The 20,396-nt window shown below is 39.7% G+C and overlaps 2 protein-coding genes across 4 annotated transcripts; one reads left to right on the top strand and one right to left on the bottom strand.

The window, feature by feature from the left end:
• Window positions 1–167: 167 nt before the first annotated feature.
• tmem63ba (transmembrane protein 63Ba) lies at window positions 168–17,920 on the bottom strand. The gene is made up of 24 exons (XM_061087225.1): window positions 17,511–17,920; window positions 13,118–13,339; window positions 12,784–12,863; window positions 11,261–11,302; window positions 10,045–10,135; window positions 9,900–9,937; window positions 9,634–9,776; window positions 9,361–9,412; window positions 9,127–9,235; window positions 8,969–9,039; window positions 8,341–8,421; window positions 8,129–8,252; window positions 6,937–7,070; window positions 6,698–6,835; window positions 5,778–5,931; window positions 5,531–5,637; window positions 5,336–5,422; window positions 5,153–5,218; window positions 4,354–4,516; window positions 3,332–3,437; window positions 2,989–3,156; window positions 2,768–2,883; window positions 2,583–2,654; window positions 168–2,024 (listed from the first exon to the last, which is right to left on the bottom strand). The coding sequence occupies exons 2-24, from the start codon at window positions 13,313–13,315 to the stop codon at window positions 1,848–1,850; spliced, it is 2,517 nt and encodes an 838-aa protein (XP_060943208.1). The 5' UTR covers window positions 13,316–13,339; window positions 17,511–17,920; the 3' UTR covers window positions 168–1,847.
• On the top strand, window positions 15,953–20,231 carry mrpl14 (mitochondrial ribosomal protein L14). 3 transcript variants are annotated; one of them, XM_061087231.1, is made up of 3 exons: window positions 15,953–15,973; window positions 18,442–18,541; window positions 19,774–20,231. In XM_061087231.1, exons 2-3 carry the CDS (start codon window positions 18,462–18,464, stop codon window positions 20,138–20,140), a joined length of 447 nt encoding a protein of 148 aa, XP_060943214.1. In that variant the 5' UTR covers window positions 15,953–15,973; window positions 18,442–18,461; the 3' UTR covers window positions 20,141–20,231. The 3 variants fall into 3 exon arrangements, with proteins under 3 accessions (XP_060943214.1, XP_060943211.1, XP_060943213.1); XM_061087228.1 differs by lacking the exon at window positions 15,953–15,973 and adding an exon at window positions 17,468–17,488; XM_061087230.1 differs by lacking the exon at window positions 15,953–15,973 and adding an exon at window positions 18,186–18,223.
• Window positions 20,232–20,396: the final 165 nt, after the last annotated feature.

Genomic DNA, 20,396 nt, shown 5'->3' with positions numbered 1-20,396 from the left:
AGATTGCTAACATTAGCTGAGCTAAGTCTGTAACTGCAAAAACATCAAGAGTATTGAACTGAATTGAGATGATGTTTTGCTCCATAATGTGACTTTTCATATGATATAGGAAAAAGGCAACCTAACATGTTGTCATTGTTAAACAGAAACTCTGATTGTCCACAAACTTGATTAAATACAGATTTATTGTTCAAAGAGCTGAGTGGGAAAGTAAATATGTACAGAATAGAAATCTGTTGTACGTAACGGCCCTTTGGAAAGAATGACAAACGGTGATATTCGTCATCTCTCTATCTAGAATGTAAATCTAAAAAAGACAAAGCACACAGAAACAGTCTAGTTTTGCAGTTTGAAGGTGCAGCGACATTTTACCGTTACATTATGGAAACAAGGGTGAGAACTTCTATTAGACTGTTTGACTGTTGTTAACTAAAAACACATATTCATTTCCAGTGAGTACCACCATCTAAACCGATCTTATGAAAAAAATAAAAATAAAACAATCCATGAAAAAGATAACAGTGGCTACAACAGATAAAGAGAACTAGTCACCATGACCCCGTTCAGACCTGGTATCAGCATCTGTCCTCAGTGATCCCATCACAAGTGATCAGCACCAATTAGAGAACTAAACACACCCAAGGGACAAAAAACAACATAATGTCTTTGTGACCACAAATGACATACATGACCACAAATGACATCTATGTTAATTTGCATATAAGGTGGAGAAGCGAGATCAGATCTCAAGTGGTCACACGAGACGCATTCAGGGATCAATGCCAGATGTGAGGAAGTTAGAGCTGTCCACTTGTGAGTGGATGGAAATACCAGGTCTTAACGAGGCCAAAGGGTATCATCTGAAACTGACCCCAAAAAACCCACACATGGCCTCTCTCTCTCCATCCTCTGAGCAACAGAAACGGATCAGCAGGATCTTGACCTTCAGTCCTCCTGCAGCAGCCATGCAAGGATTTTCCCCTACAGGGGGCAGCATCAGTAGCAGCAGTCCGACAGCAGTACAGACAGAGGCTCAGGGATAGGAAGGGCAAAAAGACAATTACCAGTGTAGTGATTTGAATTCGGTTCTTCCTCAGTGTGGGGATGTATCAATCTTGATAGCATTTAAAATCCCATTCATACAAATAAAATAGGTAGTTTAACAAATGCAAAGTTTTAGAGTTGTACAGGGTCAAAGCGGCTGTTAGTATTGATGATGAAAGCTTAGAATTGGACATATTAATGGAAGAACATGTTTTGAGACCATGACATTCTGCACAGACCAAGCTTTATGCTGGTGTGAAAATTTCACTTGCTCTCCTCTCTCATGAGCTGCTTCTTCCGGGGAAGCACCTGGTACAGTCATTTAGAGATACTCGCAAAGGACTATGGAAAGTCCCTCCAGGCATGCTGTACTACGGTACCTTGGTGAAACTCGCTCGTATAGGACAGGTCCTCTCTTTGAAGTGCAATATTGTTAAGGAAATACAGACAGAATATCACACCCCTTACAGGACAAGGCAAAACATTCTTCATCTGTGCATTGGTTTCTTTCTTTCATGGGTCTATGTGCGGGGTATCAGGGCGGGCCTCAGCTAAATCGGCCATGCGCTGTCAGTGTACATTCCCACAGAAGATGACGTTTGGTGAGACCCAGTGGAGGACGTATCCTTGAGCAGCAATCCATGTAATGCTCAGTAGACAGTGTGCTTACGTTAGTGTAAAGTCCCTCGATGGAGGTTGAGATGCTTTGGAGAACTGTTGGTCCAGTTCCTAGTTTAGTTCATAAGATCAGTGCACTCCTCAAGTTAACTCAGGCGGTCTTTCAATTTCTGTTCTAGGCAGCGTCAGTGCCTCACTTCATTGTCGATGAGGCTGTCCTCACCAGACTGGAAGTCCTCATTCAAGCCATTTTCCACATTGATTATTTCCTCGTCCTGCGAGGATCCCTGGCCGTCGTCGCCACTTCCTGAACCAGCCTCTTCTGAATTTGGGTCTTGAAGTACCTGAGCAATGTACATTTGCTGTGGGGGAGAAAATGAAAACAAATAAATATGTTGAAGTCCGAATGCTAGATCATAACTCGGAATAAGTTCTCTTTGACAGCAAAGGGTTCTTTACATGGGTTTAAACACATCCTGCACTTTTTTCTTTTATACTGAAATCATTAAAAAATAATAAGAAACCAAATCCATAAATATTTGAAGCTTAAAATCATTTAAAAAAGGTTGTTTTTTTCCTACAACATAAAATGAATTTAATTTCATATTCAAAACAATAACAAAACTAGTTTGATAATGTTGTGAAGCAGCAGCTGACTGGCGAAAAAGTGTGTTTTTCATTCATTATCCGTCATTTGCCCCAGAAGTTATAGCAGAGTCGAGCAAAGACAGAGGCAAAGCGGATATGACACAATTAAAAAGGCGAATAAAATTAAACAACTTGTTGTATTGAATACATTTGGGGATTTCTCTGGGTTTGAACATTTAGGGAAACATTTTGGATAATGTAAATACACAATTTTGCATGTTTGCATGGATAGCCTCTAAAATCTTTAGCAGTACGTCTGACTGAGAACATACCGCTGCCTTGTTTGCGGCATTGGTGCACACCGGACGCCCATTCTCCACTCCATCAATGTCCTCGGTGTCAATCTGGGATAAAAAACATATTTAACATCAGTAGCGGAATATCAAGCTGGTTTCAAATACTGAGATAAACAATTCAGAAAACATCTTTATGAAAAAGGTGCAATTATTTAAGTTACCTTGTAGTTATGAGCACTGAGATATTTAAAATGTCCAAAGCAGACATGAGAGAGGCAGATGATGATTGTGATGATCAAAACTATGAATGTGAACATGGACGTTGCAGCTGAGAATCCTGGGGGATAACAGAAGAGGGAAACTTGTTTAACATGGTTAACAGTAAACAAATCTGTGCATGTGTTGTGACGTGAGTGGCCAGTAGATGGAGTCCTCCTCTTACCCGTGCGGACAGTGGAGAAGAAGAGAAGCCAAAACAGACACAGAATAGGAGCAGCCACCACTTGGTTGACAGCTCCAGAATGGATCTTCTTGTCCAGTTTGGATGGCAGATAGGCATAGTACATGTTGTATCTGTCTGCTAAGTGTTTTAGCAGCATGTACATCAGTCCTGCACAGGGAGACAAGACATTCAGCAGAGGTAATCAGCAGAGGTAATCCAATTAGGCCTGCTGATAAGCTTGAGCACAAAGAACAGAGCCACTGTACACCGCCTGTTCTCTGTATGTTTCTTCTGCACTAATTTCATGAGCGCACTATCAGGGATAATAAATGGTAGAACTCACCGAAAGGGACGATGATTGGGCAGGTGATGCTGTAGGCCATAACCACAGTGAAGATACACATCATCCAGGCATAAGCTGCCCCAAACTGGAACTCATACGCTTGGTGCTGCAGAGACACAATGAATATTTACTTACTTTCTCGATTCTTGTTGTTCTGGGTTTGTACCCTCATGGTTGAATGCACTTATTGTAAGTCGCTTTGGATAAAAGCGTCAGCTAAATGAAATGTAATGTAATGTAATATTTAAGAAAATTCTAAATCTAAAAATCCTAATATCGTTGACAATTAATCAACATTATAATCATATTTTCAAACTAAAATCATAAAACTGTTTATTATTATTTATTATAAATGATTTGAAATTAAATTCCTGGGTTCTGATTTCTAGTCCCTTAAATGGTTCAGTGTGTAAGATTTAGCCAAAGATCTGATGGCAGATCTTTTCAGTCATGTATAATCATCTGAATTGTACAAATTGTGGGTTTTTTTTACCCTTGACTGGGCCCTTTACATTTACATCAGGAGCTGGTCCGCTGTTTTTTACATTAGCCCACACTGGACAAACTTAACACCTTTTGAGTTTTTAGAACAGAAGGCTACCACAGGTTCTCTCTCATGTTTGGGAGATGAGGGTGAGGTGAGGGGTACTCAGCTGCAATATGCAACTTCACCACTAGATTCTAAACACTGAACCTTTAATATGGCTTGTTCGTGCACACTGCAATGCCACAGTCACTTGCCCGTTCAGTTTAAAAGTAGATGTTTTTATATTGAGCTAAAAAGTCTTAAACTATAGCTGTTTTTCCCGACATGACCTGGTGGGATCCCCTGCTGTGCTCACAAATCGCCTTGTCCTGGATTTCTACGGTATTTATACAAGGAGGTCAGGTGGTTAAGTTTGCAGAAACTGCGGAGCGTCTCACTCAGACAAGAACTGTGGAGTCAGGTGCATGTCTGAAAGCAGCTTATTTCACATGGACCCATAAATGGTTTAAGCTTGGTAACCAGGGAAGGAACGAACCCTTTTGACGTTCCGTCGCTCAGCTGCAGAGCGGGCCAGGCAGAGCCGGATCATGTACATGAGCAGACCTGGGATCCTCAGCAGATCCATTGCGTTTCCAATGAAGGCGGACGCGATGACATAGTTCACAAAGAAGGCGCCATTGTCAGGAAGGAACACACACCTATAGGGTAAAGAGAGCTGTAAGTATCATTTAAGACTAAAAAGAAGCCTCATGCTTAAGTTTAAAAATACATTAGTGCATAACAGAATTTCAGTTCAAGTTAATTCTATAAACTTAGTGAGACTTGATCTTATTTCTAAATGACTGAAATAAATATTGAACAAAAAAGGCACTTAGTAGAGTACATACCTCCACCAAGGCCCAACAAGCCCCTTAAATTCAATTAAGCTGCACCAAATCTCATACACTCATAGATATCAGGTTCCTAAATGTGTCTCATCATCATTTATGAATCATTCAATGGAATACCAAATCTCACAATGTTATAGAAAGACAAAAGATTCCAGGATCTGCCCCTTTATGCAAATCTCAAATGTTAAAGGCTATTCCCTGACCATATCCTTCAATCAAGTTTAATAAAAATCCTTTCAGTCGTTTTTATCTAATCAAACAGACAAACATACAAACAAGTGGACAGGGGTAAAAACATGACTTCCTTGATGGAAGTAATAATGATTTTTCAAAAATAGATTAGTTTCCGCTAGTTATGGTGAATAAATAAACTGTTTAGAAGATTTCATCCTGTTCTGCTTTTGTCTGTTTAAATTCAAACAGCCATGACATTATTCCACTTACTCAAATCTCACTGCAGCATCTGCCAAGAAGCTTTTGTCAAAAAGCCAGCGGAAGAAAACATCCAAACTGAAAAGATACGAGGAAAGCAAGGAATTATTAAAACTATTTATGCTGACAAGGTAATTAATGTGCAAATTAAACATTCAATTGCACTGAAGGAAATTTATTAAAAACATGCTATACCTGCTGAGTCCTAGGGAGGGCAGCAACAGGACCATGAAGATCAGGAAAGAGTAGCATTTATGCATTGTTGTCCTGTTCTCTCCTGAGCTACAAGGCCAAAGGAAACATTTAGAGATCAAGATCACACAACCAGCTTAAAGGTCAAATGGAAACAATTACGATATAACTATTGACTGCAGAAAATGTGACTCATACCGGGTCCAATGTGCTTCAAAGAAGGCAGAGTAGTAGACAATAGTAGGAAGTAAGGCAGAGAAGGACCACAGGAGGAGGGTGGGGAAGAACTGGGTGACGATTGGATTCTGGAGGACAGATCAGAAAGAAACAGGCATGTTATGTGAAGACACAGAGGGCTACATTCCTGTGCATCTGTAACAGCATGCAGACTGGTGATGGCAATGTTTCAGTATGGTGATGAAAAAGATGGGTGAACTGAGCTCACATTTAGGTACTCCACTGGTTTGGTCACATTGAACTTGTCCATCGTGGAGATGATGATGGCCGGGGTGGTGAGGAAGAACAGGAGGAGGAAGAGGACGCAGTTGATGATGAAGAAGCGGATCCACCAGGGGAATCCTCCCACTGACAGATGCTCCCTGTGGGATAAAGGTTATTTGGTGGTTAGATCGACGCTGAGTGGTGACCTGCCGTTATGGACACAGCTGTCCTGTAAACTGATACTGCAGCTCAAAAGATGCTTTTTCATCTGGTGAGAGAAAGTCTTTTCAAAGTAAAATGAAGTTCCATTATAGTGAGAGCATAGTAAAGAATATAGGAATGAACTTTTCATTATTATCATTAAATATGTTTAATTAGGGAGCTTTGAAATACTAAACTACAGCATGAAGCAAAGTTATCAACAGTCTTCCAGATGAAGTATGCAATGTGGGTTTGTTTTGCAGTGACAGCTCTTCAGATAATTTTCAGCTTAAAGATAATAAACTTTTGACAGGCAACCAGCACTCTAAAGCAGCGGCAGCTAGGACTCATTAACATAAGTGACACTGTCGATCAGGACAACTGATGCATTCACAACACGGACAACTCATTTTCCAGTTAAGGGTTCTGGGTACTGTGTCGAACTTCACTAAACTTTGAATAAACATGGTCTGGACTTTATTCGCCGTGGCTTAATTAAACTGCAATCAGCCTCCCCACAGACATACAGCCCATTTGAAAACAGGCAGGTTTAGAACAGGCACTGCATTAGTAATTATAACATGAATGAAATAACATTAGTGTGTATCAGGGGCATTATGAACATTTTCAGCCCATTTTCATTTTAACAATACCGGGATAATGGTCACTATTATTATGATATATGGATAAATGAAAGAATATGAGACTTGAAAGTTTTCTTACCAGTAGACATTCTGTGGATCTGGGGCATAGCTGACAGTCCAGTTGTGTGTGTGCAGCTTGACACTGAACTGAGAGATCTTGGGCTCCTGACGACAGTGACAGCCCTGACACTTGCAAGCATTAAAGTCCTTCGAAATACTGAAAACATAGATGTGGAGGAGGGTCAAGAGCCATGTAATTCAAAAACAATCTCCAAAGGTACACATTCCATTATTTTCAACATGCTCAAATGTACTTACATGGCCGTTATGGACTCATTCTGAAAAGTGACAAAGGCCATTCCTAAAGGTTTCCTGTTGACCTTCTCTCTCTCCTTCCTGTAGTCTTCTTTTAGTTGTCCCTCCAACTTGGTGTAGTAACTCACTGCCTCTTCCTGTCAAGGACACAATAATACAGTCAAGACTCTCTGATGTTTGTTTTCTTACTTTAATCCTAGTTGCCAATACACAAATGATGAAGCTCAGTTAATACACAGGAAACAAGATGACAAGCTATTAAAATACAATATACAGTAAATGTCAACCTTTAACTTGCCCCTTTATATGTAATAGCTTAAGTTGAGACAATACACTTTCACAGAATTTAAACAATAATACAACCTTAAGGAGATTAAAATCTGTAATACTCGAAAGCCTCTGGAATTACTTGATAACTTTTTAGAAATTAGTTAATTTGGTGATTATTTATATGATATAAGTATCAGTTGGTCCGCAATAAGAAGCTACTTAAACAGAGGGCAGAACACAACTCAATAATGTGAAATTGCAGCAGCAATTACATTTTTTCCGTCGGTCATGTTGAACAACAAGCTTACTGAACTTATGGTTCATAATATCATCACCATCAGAAGTAAATGCAAATGTTTTGTGGAGTGCATTAAAACTTCTCTTTTTAACAAATATATAAAATGGTCAAACACACTATGAAAGAAGTTCTATATATTTGTGTATGGATATGATTTACTCTGCCCCATTGCCCCCTCTAGTTGTATATTCCTCATTTTATTTATAATATTATTTCATAATTTGCTCCAATTTGTTTAGTTTAAAATGATGGTTTAATTCTTATTATCTATTTTTTGTCACATCCTGGGGGGTAACTGATCCAACACAGTGTGATTCTGTATTGGACACAACTTTTCAGGCATTGAAAACGATGACAAAAGAAATTCTTTTTTTGTGCTCAATTGAATCAGAAAATAAAACCAATTCATAATGTATTATAATATCATTTTTCACTCAGCGTGACAGTGGGAGGGAGTGCATAGGATGACTTTGATTATTGAGGGGTTCAAATACCAGGTTACGCACACAGCTTATCCAAAAATCTCAAATTAGATAAATGTTTTTCTTATCTTTCAATGAAATACAGTGAAAACAAGTTTAAGGAGTGTGTTATTTTTTAGATAAACCTGCAACATGTTAGTCTGACCTGCTCACAGCCTTTGATGATGCAACAGCAAAGGTGGCCACAGGGCTTTGGGTTGACCATGGTGGTTATGCTTTCCTTTTCCTGCAGGTCGATGAAGAACTTCTTGTTGCGCTCTGCCTTCTTTCTGTATAGACAAAATTTAAATATGTGAGCAAATAAGAAATTATTTAAAACAAGACAAAACACGCACTCACGGTTAAAAAATGTTTTACCGATCAGAGTTGAGATTCATCAGTCTGGCCACATTGTAACAGATTCGAGCTTCCAATACGACACAATTTTCATACGCTTGCCTATGAAAGACATACAGAAGGAGAGAAAGTGAGAGAGTGGACACATTTACAGAATCACAAATGTACACAGTGTGCATTATTTACACATTCCTAATAACATCTCTCATGTGACACCAAGTTATAACATCGCCACAAATTGTAAAAGGCTGTCACTACAAGGTTATAGGAAGGGTGGGGGGATGTTTGATGGTGTATGTGTGTAAATATATAATTTTGTTAATACTATTTGGCTGAGTAGGAGTTGAGCCAAACACCCCTCCTGTCTTGACACATGACTTGCATAATCCTGCTCATCTGGCTTCTATTATGGACAATTACACATATAGGCCAGTCATTGTCTGATCCTGGCCATATGGGTGAGGACAAAACAACTGTTCTTAACAGGGAAAGGCACGGCTCTCATACATCCTATTACAGTTACTGCACAGTTTAACCCATGATCATGGACCATTTTGACAAACGGACAGATGTATAGTGGACAGATTTATAGTGGTATAATATCCGTGGAAGCAGGACAGCAGCAAGAGAGGTCCTGAAGTGAGCTTACTCAAAGTGCTGCTTTATCTCACTCTCCTCTGCATATTTGGAGATTCCATTGACAAATAAGGTGCGTTTCACCTGCACGGAAATAAAAGGAAAGTAGTTAGCAACAACATTCAGAGGTATGTGAGCAAATAGAGGATTTTCTGAAAGTATGCCACTGACCAGGTCATCCTCCTTGTAGTGCATCTTGGAGGTGTGCCGTCGCATGCTGTACACTGTCAGTAACAGGTAGAGGAATGCAAAGGTGGTATGCAGCCACAGTAGTGTATTACTTTGGAAATAAAGGGTAAAAGGGATTTAGTGACATGGTTACAAACAACAGGGCAACATAAAAGTGCACATAATGCTGTAAATTAAGTATATGCTGAATTAAGTGAAGGTATAAGTACAACTCACTTGGCATCCAGATTTGCTATAGTGGTTCGCCCAAAACTATAGGCATTGTTTTCTGTAAAACAATATTACAAATATTATTCACTGAATTGTATAACACTGCATTTACTAAAGCAAAGAATGTGGGACAAGGTTTAAACTGGTAGAGTAGTAAAACATTTGGTGGAGTAAGTTCGGAATGACACAAAATAAAAAGTATGCTTAAATAAAAGTCAATGCAAACTGGTCAAACAAGATTAAAAGAAAAGACTAAACTATATATATATATAAACTCACCAAGTAGATTTCCAGAGAAATTAACGGGCAAGATGATGCCCACAGAAAGCACGCCCACTACGACCAGTAGGCCAATGATGTGGCGCTGAAAGGACAAATAATACACTGCATCCTCCCCACACTTTTCCCGTATCTCCTCATCCCTACAGAGAGAACAAACCAATATAATCAGCAACCTAAGATCAATTCAAAGCAGACAATCCATTTAAAATCTGTGCTACTCTAATTTCTCTAATTTCCAATTTGCTGTAAGTAGGTAGACTCACTTGATGCGGAAGATAGCAGTTAACCAGGAGCAGAAACCCTAAGAGAGAAGACAGTAGAGAACTGAAGGTGTTGTAACAGCTTTCATGTAACATAAAGTGTCAATATGATTCAATACATTTATTGTGTAAGAAATGGCATATTTACTAGGTCTTTCTGATCAATGTCCACAGAGCTGGAAACTGACGTGAGGCGTTCATAGCGTTCAGGTGTCTCTGATGTCATCGCAGAGGCCATACTGTATACAGAAAACCCAACACAGTGTTTGTATGACGTTACACAACTACTCAACATCGGAATGAACTACAAGGGATGTTAGTTGTTCACACCTTTGGGAAAGTGGGATTACCATCAGTATGGAAAAGTTGAGAGAACAATAACACACCCACACACGCCCTGAAATGGACTGAGGAGAGTCATCCCTGTGGGATCCACACAGGATTTAGGTTGGTAAACCAGTTAACCACAGGGAGATCTCTACAGCCACATTTCATGCACTATTAAGAGCCTACTTGAGGTTGAATACACCATTACCACCAGAGGAAAGGTTGTAATTAAAAAGAAGACATATCTCTACACAAAAGAGGAGTCACCAAGAAAACAACACAGTGATTATCAAGAGGCAGATGTATGGAATTTGTCCAGCAGAGCCACAGCTTCTCTTTGACAGATCACATGATGAAGATCTTAATATTTACTGTATTCCATGTTGATGACACTACATAAGGAAGGTCATGTCAGTTCAATTTATACATAACTGGAAAATATGAAGATTAGCCAGGCTCTGCTGGAATTCCAGCACTGGTTCAGTCTAGTGAGTACAACATGTAAGGATGACATCACACAGATCTATAAAGAAGAGGGGAGAGAGCCTGTGGCTGTAATCCACAGTCAATTCTCCTCTCCTACATTCCTGAGAAGAAGGAATGGCTCAACTGAGCTCTACGAGGCTGGATGTACTGTAGGTGCACCATGTTAGGGCCTGTCTATGAACAACCACAGATCAGTGAAGAATTACCTCTCCCTGTAAGCATCTTGGCTGTTCGGCTCATGCAATTCGCTCACACAGAGGAAGTCCATGCTTCATAAAGAGGTCAATACACAGATTAGCAAACATGATCTGATTAGAATGGTGAGAGAGGACAGGGACACATGACAAGAGAAGAACAAGAATGACAAGGAGAGGCAGAATGATTAGGAGCCGGTCACTGACAGACACCTGAAGAAGGAAGGAAAAAGCGAAACCATCAAGAGTGACAAACAGATTGAAACCCACAGCAGCCTGGACAGTATGATGGTTATAAGGTTATCTAGAGAGAGAGGAAAGGGCAGAGGAAGTCTACTGTATGGAGAAATAACATACTATTCCCGTTCATCCAGGCGACTGTACCGCTGATCCGCTCGTCTAAAATGAAAAGCAACACAAAGCCATTCAGCTCAGTTAAGGGATAATGGCCCTTTTGGCCAGTACGAATATACATATTACACCAGTGGTATATCCAAAAAGGTTCATCCTTGTATACACAGATATAAAGAAATGGCCAGTAATTTGATAATATGCCTTTTATTCTTTTATGAAGCTTGAACCACAAACATGCTTAATTTATATCCCATCTTTCCGATGATTGCCCACATTTTCACTTAAGGCATCTTTTACTTTTCAGATTTGACTAAAATTGAATAGCCAGCCAATGACCTTAAGTCAGCAGAGTCATGAGACAATAAACTACATTTCCTGTCAGAAGTGTCTCATGCTGCCACCCCCCTCCCATCCTCCCACCATGCTGCAACCCCCTTCTCGGCTCACATGCAGCTGAAAAAATAGTGTATCTGCAACATCACACAAACACAGCAGGGGGATGTAGGTGATGGAGCACTGTGTCATGCACTTTCCAGCATTCACAGTCAAATGGGCCTGTAGTGATATCTGATCTCTCTCTCTCTCTTTTCATCAGTCCTTGTGTTTCATCTCATGATACAGTGGTTTAAATGGAGCAATGGTATCAGCCCATGTTGACGGGTCCAGTGTCTCATTGGCTGCTTCCAAATCTACATGACTTCAAAATCTTATTATCCTCAGTGTCAGGATGTCATTAATTTATAGAGGGGAACTTCTGTCTATGTGGCTTAGATGCAGACAGTGGGGGTTTTGAAAATTCTTAATATTGAATAATCATGAGTCTCTTCCTCCATTTCAGGCTTGTTCAAACAGCTGTCTGTCAAACATGTAACAAAGCATGAAAATTGCCAGCAACTTTGACATTAAAAGGAAAACTGCTGATGCCGACTTCCTGTCTGGTGTACCATCCATGTGATGTCTGCTTCTGTCCGAAAACAAAGTGAACTCCACTCTTGGAAAAAGATTACACGATTTTTAATTGTTAACTTGCTAGTGCCAGATATTTAGCGGACAAACCATACACCCTTGAACTGTAAGCAAATCACATCAATGTCTAACAGTGGCTCTGTTTAGAACAGGCGCATGACTTGCTGCCTTTTACACTGGCTCTTTAAAAAGTGCTGCCAAACCCGTGGCAATGTCTTTTTTCTTCTGCAAATGTGTGTAACTAATCTTAACTGGTCACACCAAGATGGATTTCTTTGCACTACTGCAACTTCTTGAGTAAAATTTGGGTCAACTGTATAATTATATATTTGTTCAAATCGATTGTTCCAGCTGCACAAACATTTTTTGGAAGGTAATTTAGTGCCAAATTGTTAATTTATATCAAATATTGACCATCAACCACTGCAGTGTATTAAAAACATATTACAATGTGATGTTTACATATAACATTTCAACCATTGTGTGTATATATAAATAATATCATTGCTTTCAATGCATGATGCTTAAAACCGAGGTGTGGATTGGTGAACTCTGATTACCTTTCGGTGTCGGTCACCAAAGCGAGGCGCCCATAATCCCATGCTACTTTTCTCAAGAAGGAGAACACGAACAGCAGCACCTAGAAGAACAAAATGAACAGCGGCTATCAGCACCTCTAGTTCCTTTAGTTACATTACACAAACATACTGAACAAAATATACATAACTGCAAAAGGTGTTTGTTTTTTTTACATTTAAGTCATTGCTCAGATGTTGATATGAAACCCGTATGACACACATGAGGCAATCCAACAAATCGGCCAGGCTCTATTTGAAAGCTACGCTCATCACCTGTTGTAACTGGGCACTTAATTTAATGGACAAAGGTACTCACCAAGAAGCACATAAAATCAAGAGCGAGGACAGTTGGTACCCCTCCGAAAGGCAAGCCCACCAGTACTGTGCTGGGAATTCGAGCTGAGTAACAGTAGTCCCTGGTGGAATTGGGCGGAGGCGTGGGGCAGCTCTCCGTCTTGGGGGAGCATCCTTGAACCCCCAAGATGGCCATCATCAATATCAACACTTGATGCATCACTCACTGCAGCATGTTGACAACCTGAAAAGAGGCAAAAGTGTTAGATCACCGAGTAAGCTGACTATTACTATTACACTCATATACTTCTGTATGGGTCTATCATGGACCATTCGTCAGTACATGGACAGAAATGCAGAGAAGAGCTAAATAGCTTGAGATATAGATTTGCCATCCCTTCCTGCTGAGGCTTCTGTCTCGTCATTAGTCACATGCTTTGCTGCTGCTTTTGACCACATGTCCAACCACTGTAGTTAACTTAACTCTGAATTCAATGGAAACCAGATAATGCATTAACAGCTTAAAAATGTAGTGAGAATGCAGAGTTGCACAAATGGTTTAATAAATCAAGCTGATGTTTCGGTTTCTAACTGCAGTGTCAGACCTAGTATTAATAACTAGTATTTTACATATTATTGAGACTTCTCACATTGGCTATCTTCATAATTCAATAAGAAACCAGAAACAGCAGACCTAACAATCTACCTTAAGCGTATTGATGGACAACACTGACAAAACATGAATAGTGTATGAGGGATAATGAGTCATACGAGACATGTATCTTTATTATCCTGGGCAAGGCTAGACAGTCCTTTCTCCTGTCCGAGCACACATCTAAAGTTAAGTGCAACATTTTGGCAAGTCATCCTGACACCAAGGTCAGCATTCATACATACAGTAAACAAAGATGACAGGCAGGGCACAATTTGTTAGATAAAAAACAGCAGACATCGAATCAAAGCCGGTTGTGACATCCTCAATGGAGGTTCAAATCATGAGAGAAACTAGAATAACAATCAAAAGAGCTTATACTTCCACATAGGCCTTAAAGTGTTATAAAGATGTTATAAGATGTTGAGACAGAACAACCTCTGAAAACTAAAGCACCTTCTTTATCTCATAAAATATTGACGCATTCTGATCAACAAGGGGTTTGGAGAGTGTGTAGCTATTACAGAGAGGGCTGGAGTGTGTTTGCAGTTGCACTGCAATACTCGTGCCCTTTGACCCACTATTAGCAGCAGCATTCACGATGCTGCTCATCTGCCCCAACACTAACTCATTTATCCGCTCCCTGGAATGCTGTGACATCAGTGGAGAGGGACGCAGCCAGCGCTGAACAATAAGCCGATAGAGACCACAGGGTTCAAATGGACCGGTCTCAACCCAAGAAGGACAAAACTCACACCCGCCACTTCAGCAACACTGCTGCACGTCCTGGATCCATTGACACAGTTCCAGCTATTTAGGATTCAACACCAACATCTTAAGGGGGAGTTTAGCACACTTCAAGTCAAGAACAACTATATATTTCATGTGAGTTATAGATACTTTTTTAAGGAATAGTGAGGTAAATTACTATATCTCTTGAGTGGCATGATTACTTAAAATGTGTAGGACATGTATCTATACAATAATTTCTGTTTGTTGTGATCTACAGTGGTTGGACTCAACCACACAAGCTGATAATACAATGCAACAGCACTACAATACAAACTCTTCATCTCTGCATTTGTTTGAGGATTATAACAAAATTCATTTAGTTTTCCCTCGCCATTTGTCTAGCCTGCCGTAGCATGTATTTGCTGTGAGGGAGAAAACACCATGCCTGGCCATTAGAAACTCACTCTAGAGAGTCTCCCATTTGCTCTTAAGCTTAAGCAGTCAAAACAGTGTGGTTTGTGAGGGATTATCATTACATATGTCCTTTTATTTTTAGTTAAGACAAACAAGACCAGAGCGAAACATCTACCAGGGACAAATAAACTGAAAGAAGTCAGACAACAGTGCATCATTCAGTTTCCCTCAGGCAGCTGCATGTTTATTTTATACTGAGAATACAGATGCCTTTTTACGGTAAGTGTACCTCCACTGTGAAACTTTAGAGCACTTCTGTTTTCCATCTACAGCACAGATATTAATGACCTTGTGCATTAAAAATTTGTTTTCCATCCGTATGTGAGTCATCATATTTTTATCTACAAAGTTAAATATTGAAACAGGTTTTGTCTAATACTAATCAAGGGTTCTGAATTCGGTTTGAAGCAGTCAAACAACTACAACTGTCTGATCACCTTGCTTGCATAACTAAATAAAACAAGAATTTAACATGGGAGGGGCACACTAGAGGAGCCAAGATTAAATTAAATTTTCATATTGCTCAACTCTTTTCTCCAAGGACGCTCACTTCCTGTATAGACTATTTGTAACTCAAAACCAGCACCTGCTGCAGTTACTATTCACAAGTCATTCACACATCTACAATACAAGACAAAACATATAACCTATAAACTTAATAAACTACTCTCAATCATTTGAAGGGTTGGTGTTAAAGAATAAGCACAAACACGTGTGTGTGTTCTGCTTCACAAGAGCTTTTGACTTGGCTCTTGCAATGCTGCTGGCTGATAGCTCTGATTTGACATATTAGCCTTGTTGGTATTAGCATGTAAATCATTGACAGCCTCCCCGTGGCTGAGTGTTGACGATCACAGATTGCGATGATGTCAGAGTTCACTTTCATAATCATGTCACAACATGCATGTCAATTTAAGACTACACATAATACAAAGACAAGGAATCCAAGGAAAAATTATAAATGTTGGAGTTCAAACATAATTAATCAATTTGTTTATTTGGATTACCATTAACAACTAAGTAAGTATGTTTCCCTGTTGACATTTTGATTCATTCAAATATATTTGGTATTTTCTGGCTAATCTGTATTAAACAGAAACCTCCCATATTCAATAATAGAGAATAGAGGAGTGATCATACAAAGATTAAGATGAGACAAATTTCAATTAAAAATGTCTGTTTGACAACAAATTATTATATTGAAGAGGAAAACAGAACATAACATAGAAAAGTGTCCATTATTGTGTAAGAAATGGAACGAATTACATTATCTCTATTTAGTAATCTCATGACCGTATTTGAAATGTACCTAAAGTGCTAAAGTGTGTGTTCCATCTCATCTTTTCAAGGGAAGCCTGAACTGATTGAGTCAAACAGACCACAATCACTTGCAGTTAAATGTAATAATAAGCAATAATAGCATGGGATTTCACTGTGTGGTTACAGTCCTATGTACATGAGGCTTAGTTTAATGTGGGGAGCTAATCTCTATTATCCGTGTCACCGTTTCAAATTCTAGATGAACACAGGGTGTCAAACTGATCAGGTAATAAAAGGGTTTCTGTTTCCATTCAACTGGTGATGGGCATTAATCATCATTTTACACAGTAACAGATGTAATGATGGATCAAAGAATCAAATATGTACCCATTGCTTTTAGCATAGTAAATATATAAAAAAACATAAATCTAGGAGAGAAACCAATACCCTCAGGTTTTGGTGAGGAGTCGAGTCTTAATCTGGGATGTAATCGGTATAAGCAAAGGTGTCAGTGTGATAATTCTCCATCTATTTATAGCGGATGCAAAAACATCTCTTATCCCTTTAAAGGCTGGTCACAGGCTGTGACTAGTGCCCGGTGATACCCACGTCAGTGAATGCAGCAACATAAACCTGTTACCCTACAGAGATTCTCCAAACACAGCATTGCTCAACCACCAGCTCTACAGAGATAGCTGAGATATGCGAGGAATTACTGATCCTCCACTGGTTATGTGGAGTGGAGACATGCTGTACGGAGCCTTACAGACGGATGGGCAGACTTTAATGCTGCAGCTGCATTGTCTCACACCGCTCCTAGTATCTTATCCCATCCACAGGGTGTCAGATAGTGTGGTGGTCCAAGGAGCTCTCAAAATTATTCATTAAAAATGTATTGTTATTCTCATACAGAACAAAAGAATATGATCAGTTGAACCTAGCCTAACATCCCCGGATGAGAACAGGCGACCTTAATCTTGGGGCTCGGGGGTGGCAAATGATAAATAATTCATGAATGACACAGCCATCTACTTTAATGTAAAGCTACACTCCGCACAACCGACAAGCATCTCGGTTTATTCGGTCTCCCTTGCTTGTTGACCTCACTGGAGCCCAGTTAGCTTGGCGCTAATGCTAACGGGATGTGTTTACTGGCTGTTCTGACAGCTACAGTTACAGAAGCAGCGCACGGTTCGTTTCGCATTTAGCTGCCACGACTGTGGAGACAAAACAAACACGTCTGTGGCGAAAACCAACGAAAACAAGGGCGTTTATGTAAGCGAGCATAACAACTTACCTTGCTATGATACGCAGCAGCAGCAGCAGAAACTGTTACAATTAGCTAATGTGAGCTAGCACCCAGTAGTTTCGTTGAAGTTAGCCGAGTTAGCCCCTCGATGTAGCAACAAGGGTGGGCAAAGTAACAGGTGGAGGTGGTCTAACGCCCGGCGGCCGAGTTCCCGCTTCCAGCTAGCATCTGCGGAACACGGTGCCGGATCCTGGCGAGTCGCTGAGGCCGTGTAACTGTTCGCGATGACGGACAATCCTCCGCTGTCTGTCAGCCGGTTCGACAAGTCTGCGCTAACCCAACCAGTCCGCCTGCCAGCCGAGGGCTATCTGCGTGACGTACCTAGAGGGCGAGCACATAGAGAAGCGACTCGCCCTTCTGGGCCACGACCGGGATCTTCGTAGAGTCTTCGTTGTGCAGCTTCTATGTTCTTCTAGAGCTATGTGGTCCCCTCGGCGCGTTTAGATGACGCACACAGACTTACTAACAAACAAGCTAGCGGTAGCCGCCTTTGTGCTTTTTGTTTGTACGAGCACACATTGTCATGATTCAAGAATAAACATCAATAATAAAGCGGGTCAAACTGTTTACAGTGTGAAATATTTATATAATTATCTATCTAGCTATTGGACATTGCGTCTTTCGGCTAGCTCGGCTAAAGCTAGCCGGTCGCATTTCACCGACGTCACACTTTTGACATTGGCATGGAGCGTGATCACAGGGTAAAGCTAACCAGACACACGTTTTTAACTTAACCGTTGCTGCTTTCTGAAAGGAAATATTCTAGCATTTGTATTATTATAATTTGCAGTTAACTCGCTTAACCATAACTCATTCGGCGTTGTTGTTGGAATACCCGTGGTTTAGAATCTAATGCTAGCGATATTGTCCAACCCTTTAGCTTATTAGCAGCTAACTGTTGTGTGTTTTCTCTCTCCAGCTGACACACTTCTCGTAGTTATGGCTCTCCCACAACTTTCAAGGTGCCTGACTGGCCTCATCATGGGTCCATCGTCCATAATGCACCAGAGGACTTTTAGGTAAGAGATCTATCCCTCAGGTGTGGAGCCCAGTATTTACAATATTTTATATTTTAATCCATAGAAACATGCTGTTAAATTTAGCCAAGAAACAGAATATACTTCACTACAAGGCCCAACAGTCCCCTATAATTAAATCAACCACACACGCCTAGATATTGATCCGCTGAATGTCAGAATTATTTCATCAAGATTCACACTCCGCTCCATATACACTTACTTCACATCATATGTGATATGTGTTAATATAAACCATATTGATATTATATATCATTTTATACAATAATATTGTCACACTCTGTATACATATTCTTACACTCATAGTATATTATATTATCTATTGTATAGTCAAATACTTATATTTATACCTCTACTATATATCATATATAATATCATACTCTCTGTATATTCTTTGTAAGTCTATATACACATTTATACATTTGTACATATTATTATTATTATATTTACTATTATTATTAGATATACTGTTGCTTCCATTATTACTATATACTGCTTTTATATTGGTATAATTATTACTATCATATGTAAATATATATTATGTTATATTACATACTATATATACTGTACTATTTTCTATATACTGTCTAACAATAACATTACCATCATATCATCAGTATTATTACATCATCTTGCCACTGCACCTTATCTACCTATTTATCTTGTGTTTCTGTTTTTATTCTTTCTACCTCAATATTTTTTATTTTATTCTATTATATTGTATTTTACTGTATTCAAATATACCAGCTGCTATGACAACTTAATTTCCCTTCAGGGATGAATAAAGTAATCTATCTATCTCTTCGACAAATCAACAAAAATGTTGCACTGTTAACAAAAGTGATAAAACAATCCTTGATCTGGTCACTGCTTCAGACCAGCATCAACATTTAATGAGTTCTTCCCTGATACTCACCACATCCTTCCACCAGGGTTCATGGGACTCTGACCAGTAGATTTTGATTAACCTTATCAAATAACAGATAAACAACACAAATGAAAATAACCTTGTTGCATGAATCAAAGGGATGATGTCACCAGGTAATTGTTACTCTTTGATAAGTGGCCGCTGTGTTTGTATATTGAAATAGCAAAACTTCAATGTCTCGAAAGTTTGTATCTTCATATTCCAGCGAAGTCAACATGGATACTGTCACAATTTGTTTGACTTAGGTGGGGGGTGAAATACTAAAGTTAACAATTTTTCTTGCCAGTGTGACTGCTGTTGCAGCAGCCATTCAGAAAATGTCGAGAGTCCGGGTGGTGGACAACAGCCCTCTTGGAAATACGCCGCATCACCGTCCGCCAAGAGTAATCCATGTCTACACCAAGAACGGCGTGGGAAAAGTTGGTGACAAAGTGCTGCTTGCCATCAAGGGACAAAAGAAGAAAGCGCTGATCGTTGGACACAAGATGCCTGGAGAGCGCATGAGTCCACGCTTTGATTCGAACAATGTCGTTCTGATTGAGGACAACGGGAACCCTACAGGGACGAGGATTAAAGTTCCCATACCGACACATCTGCGGAAACTGGAGGGAGACTACTCTAAAGTGTTGGCAATTGCTAGTGTATTTGTTTGATACCTGTATCAGCCAGCTGTTGTTTTTGAAATCCATATATAATCTGTACATTTCCCCATCTGCTGGGAATAAAAGACGATTCATAATTGTATATTTTCCCTTCAGTAAGCTTAAAAGGAGTGAACACTGAGTCACAAAAATTGTCTCTTTATGGTTTTCCTTTTGTTACTTAATTCATGAAGTAGATTTAAGTCCTTGTCAACATGTTTGACTTTCTGAGGCCTCTCTATGCTTACTGTAAATATAACCTTTAACG

This window comes from Limanda limanda, chromosome 15 (assembly GCF_963576545.1).
Source record: "Limanda limanda chromosome 15, fLimLim1.1, whole genome shotgun sequence".
NCBI lineage: Eukaryota > Metazoa > Chordata > Actinopteri > Pleuronectiformes > Pleuronectidae > Limanda > Limanda limanda.
The sequence above is the reverse complement of the archived record's forward strand: the minus strand, read 5'-3'. Positions and strand labels throughout refer to the sequence as shown.

Coding starts and splice junctions, on each gene's coding strand:
- tmem63ba (XM_061087225.1), bottom strand. CDS start 13,315: ATGCATCAAGTGTTGATATTGATGATGGCCATCTTGGGGGTTCAAGGA. Junction 12,864..13,117: donor TTGATTTTATGTGCTTCTTG/GTGAGTACCTTT, acceptor TTGTTCTTCTAG/GTGCTGCTGTTCGTGTTCTC. Junction 9,236..9,360: donor ATAGCAAATCTGGATGCCAA/GTGAGTTGTACT, acceptor TTATTTCCAAAG/TAATACACTACTGTGGCTGC.
- mrpl14 (XM_061087231.1), top strand. CDS start 18,462: ATGGCTCTCCCACAACTTTCAAGGTGCCTGACTGGCCTCATCATGGGT. Junction 18,542..19,773: donor ATGCACCAGAGGACTTTTAG/GTAAGAGATCTA, acceptor TTTTCTTGCCAG/TGTGACTGCTGTTGCAGCAG.